Source organism: Bactrocera neohumeralis, unplaced genomic scaffold, assembly GCF_024586455.1.
Source record: "Bactrocera neohumeralis isolate Rockhampton unplaced genomic scaffold, APGP_CSIRO_Bneo_wtdbg2-racon-allhic-juicebox.fasta_v2 cluster11, whole genome shotgun sequence".
NCBI lineage: Eukaryota > Metazoa > Arthropoda > Insecta > Diptera > Tephritidae > Bactrocera > Bactrocera neohumeralis.
The window spans coordinates 6544102-6548122 of record NW_026089624.1 but is presented as its reverse complement, the minus strand read 5'-3'; the positions used below and the strand labels follow the sequence as shown (position 1 = coordinate 6548122).

The 4021-nt window shown below is 35.8% G+C and overlaps 1 protein-coding gene across 1 annotated transcript; it reads right to left on the bottom strand.

Moving 5' to 3' along the window:
- Positions 1-1225: 1225 nt before the first annotated feature.
- Positions 1226-3510, bottom strand: LOC126765680 (tigger transposable element-derived protein 4-like). Its single transcript, XM_050483388.1, has 2 exons — positions 2967-3510; positions 1226-2762 (listed from the first exon to the last, which is right to left on the bottom strand). The coding sequence occupies exons 1-2, from the start codon at positions 3065-3067 to the stop codon at positions 1322-1324; spliced, it is 1542 nt and encodes a 513-aa protein (XP_050339345.1). The 5' UTR covers positions 3068-3510; the 3' UTR covers positions 1226-1321.
- Positions 3511-4021: the final 511 nt, after the last annotated feature.

The window sequence follows — 4021 nt, the reverse complement described above, 5'->3', positions numbered from 1 at the left end:
TACTAATGCTGCTTACTTTCTGTTACCGCAAAAACTCAACCGCCAAACACCTGCCTCTCAGCCTATTTCGACGCTTTCACCAACTGTTCGTTGTATATTAACGGTGCCCTTAACGGTCGACAGCGGTCATTACATGCAAAGTTCAGATTTCCCGGCACTGTACCTTTTGCAAATTCCTAGAACGTTCATTGTAATTATCTGTCCGTTTACTTCGATTGTAAGTTAACGATGCCCTTAACGGTGAACCGCGGTCACTCCACACAAAATCCAAATCACCCGACACTATTTTTTCTTCCAATTCTTGGGACATTCATTGAAGAAACTTGGAAACACATTAAATATGTTACTCCAAGTTGACTCGCTCAATTTTTTTATACTTTTCACTGGAAAGTTCCTTTATATTATTATACCCTGAACAGGGTGTATTAAGTTTGCTACGAAGTTTGTAACACCCAGAAGGAACTGCCGATATCGGACCACTATAACATATAGCTGCCATACAAACTGAACGATCGGAATCTAGTGCTCGTATGGAAAACACTTGCATTTGACAAGATATGTTAACGAAATTTAAGGGTTTTTTGTTGTTTTTTACTTTCACACGCGACGGAATTCGATCCCACTACTGAGACCACTTATGGATTTACTTTTATTTTATATAAAATACAGGGTTTGTGCGGAAATTAATAGGATTGAGTCGATTTAAAACAATTTATTGAACCAATCGTTGCAATTTTTTAAAAACTTTCAAAATAGGCTCCTTCTGAGTCGATGCAGCGCTGCCAGCGCGATTTCCAAGCATTGAAGGCGTCACGGAAGGCCTCTGTCGTCTCAATACGCTTGCCTTTCATTGGTCTTTTCAGGCAAGGAACACTGCGCACTTTTTTGTTATCAACACGCATTTTTAATCACTAATTACAGTATTTTGCCATTCTGTAATCATATGTTTTATTGCCTAGTAAGTAGTTTTTTACAATTGCATGATTGTATTTGTTATTGTTATTGCTTTGTTTGTTGTTCTTTATTTACTTTCTTCTACTACCATTATGATTTAGTTTACTATGTACAGTGAAAACTCCCTTGGGCGGACACTCACCGTCAGTCAACTTTTGTCCGCCCATGAGAGGTGTCCGCTCAATGGAGTGGGTAGCTATTTTATAAATTTTTAATTTTATTATGTCCTTAATACTCACCACTTTCAGATTTAAATGCAAAACAATTCATATAACATTGTTCAAACAGGAATTTATGTATGTATTATGTACTTCAAAAATTCATATAAATTTCATGTTGTAATATATAAAAAATATAAATATTAAATTCATTGCTTGAAAAACTGGGTAATTGTAGACTGGCTTAAGTTTTTTTGCTTTTTTAAAAGAAAATTGTTTTGCAGATGGCTTTCCAAATTTTGCAACAATCCGAATGCAATAAGGTCGTCGCTACAAAATCTTTTTAAATTTGAAACGGCAGTCAATGCGGTTTCGTTTGAGAAAATTTCATTTCTTTCTTCGGTAGTACTCTCGTTATCAGTACTATTATCGTCAATAGTTTCTATGGTTTCGTCAATTATAACGTCTAACTCGAAGTCTGAGCTTTCGGTCCATGCATTATTATCTATTTGGGCAAAGTCATCCGGATTTGAATGAGTACACTCTCCAAGGGCTTTTGATAATTCAAAAATCGAAGCCAGCGTTGATAACGGCAAGTCATCTTCGGGATCGAATTCAGGAGCCAGATTTCTATTTTTGTCAAATCCTGCCTTTTGGAAGCAATTTTTTATGGTTTGCGGTTGAACATTTGTCCAGGCTTCTTTTATGAAATGTATTGCCTCTAAAACGTTTATATTTTTTTTTGGCGAACCAGTCTCAATGCTTACCAAAATATTTTTAACCTGAGAGTTTCGGTAGTGAATTTTAAAATTTTGAATAATTCCTTGATCCAAAGGCTGGCAAACTGAAGTGGTGTTACTAGGCAGAAATAGTATTTTAACATTTTTCAAACTTATATCTCGAGGGTGGGATGCTGCGTTGTCTAAAAACAAAAGTACTTTTCTGTTTTCCAACTCCATTTTTTTGTCGATTTCTTTCAACCACTGTGTCATCACTTCACGCGTCATCCATGCTTTCTTATTGGACTGCCAATTTACTGGAAGCTTTTTTAAATCTATTGATGCAAACGCTCTCGGTCGTGCAGCTTTCCCTATGACAAGGGGTTTTTCTTTTTCCCCTGCCATATTTGCACAAAGCAAGACAGTCAACCTTTCTTTCGATAGTTTACCTCCACGGCATACTTCATTTTTAAGAGCCAATGTTTTGTTTGGCAAAGCTCTGAAAAAAAGGCCTGTCTCGTCCGCATTGTAGACATCCCTAGGGCTATAACCAATCAGAAATGATGGTAGTTTATCTAAAAATTGCTGCACATCTTGCATATCAACAGCAGCACTTTCACCACAAATGTATTTGAATGTTATATTATGACGGCTTCGCCATTTTTGTAGCCAACCGTTAGAAGCCACAAAATCTTTAATCCCCAGCTTTCGGGCAATTTCTCTTGCCTTTTCTTGGATTATTGGTCCAGATATTGGAATGTTTTGGCTTCGTGCCTTATTGAACCAGTCTAAACACATTTCATCAACTTTTTTTCCATCGATTTTCATGAATGACCTTTTTGATTCGACATTGCTCCCAGACATCCATTTTGTTCGAATTTCTTCTTTATTTTTAATAACCAGCGCAGCCTGCGTTTTTCCAATTTTGAACCTGATAACAAAAATTGGGCACATTTTCAATAACGTATTCCAACAGGAACTCAGTGTGTTTATAATTATGTTGCAAAAATATGTGAAACAGGAAAATAATACTCAATTTTGTAGTACTAAACGATTGTGTTTGATTTAAAAAAAATTGTATACACAAAAAAAAAATTTTAAATAATTTTTGCACGATTTTAATATTAAAACTTACCTTTCGGCCAATGCGCGGACAGACAAATTGTTTTCCTCACTAACGTTGATTAATTCAATTTTTTCTTTTAAACTCAGGTTTGACCTCGCCATCTTACGCATTATGTACACAAATGTTTACACAATCACTAAACGCAATTCACTGAACAAAAAACCTAAGCATGCGCAAAAAAAAAGGATAACCACCTTACCGTGAACAGCCTAATTGAATTCGGGGAGTCCCCTTTTTCCATTTGTTATAATCTGTTATTTATACATACGCCATACACACATTCTCATATTTTGTCCGCTTACGAGGGGTTCGCGTCCGCCCAAGAGAGGTTTTTGATTGATTTGTTATGAAAACAGAAGTCAATGTCCGTCGATAAGAGCTTCGTGTCCGCTTAGTAGAGGGGTTTCGTCCAACTTTGTAGCAATGAACTGTCCGCGTCCGGCCAAGAGAGTGTCCGCCTAAGGGAGGGCGATTTGTTCTGAAAATTGTACTTAAAACTTGGTGCATGAAAAAATGTCCGCCCAAGGGAGGTGTCCGTCTAATAGAGGTGTCCGTTAGGAGAGTTGTTTTTGTCTTTCCGATAAACATGTTTGAATTTTGGAATTATTTTGGAGATTATGTTTTGTTTATGTTATATTATTATGTATGTATAAGCAAATTTATATAAAATACACGATTTGGCTCAAATTTTGGGAAAAAATTTCCAGAATTAATTCTGGAAAACGTAAATTCCGGAATTATGAAAAACCAGAATTTTGAAATGCAGCCAAAAAAAGCGAAGGAATTGCGGAATTCCGATTTCCAGAATTTTGTCGACCCAGAATTTTGATTCCAGAATTTCGACATCAGAATTCTAATTTTAGATTTTTGACCGTTTCCCCACACAAATCTATTTTATTAATACAAACCTTAGAATATGATTTCTACTCAGCAAATAAATCGCTTATTTTGAATTCTGTTTACAAATTTTCTTATAGGTTATCGAAACGAAAATCATACAACTTATCGATAACTTTATGATTACATTCTAATGCTCAACACAAACCTGTTATACGCTTATTCTG

Bases quoted from the DNA above. Each gene is read 5' to 3' on its own strand.
- LOC126765680 (XM_050483388.1), bottom strand. From the start codon at position 3,067: ATGCGTAAGATGGCGAGGTCAAACCTGAGTTTAAAAGAAAAAATTGAA. The intron at 2,763-2,966 runs GTAAGTTTTAAT...TTTTGTTATCAG, and splicing joins GTCCGCGCATTGGCCGAAAG to GTTCAAAATTGGAAAAACGC.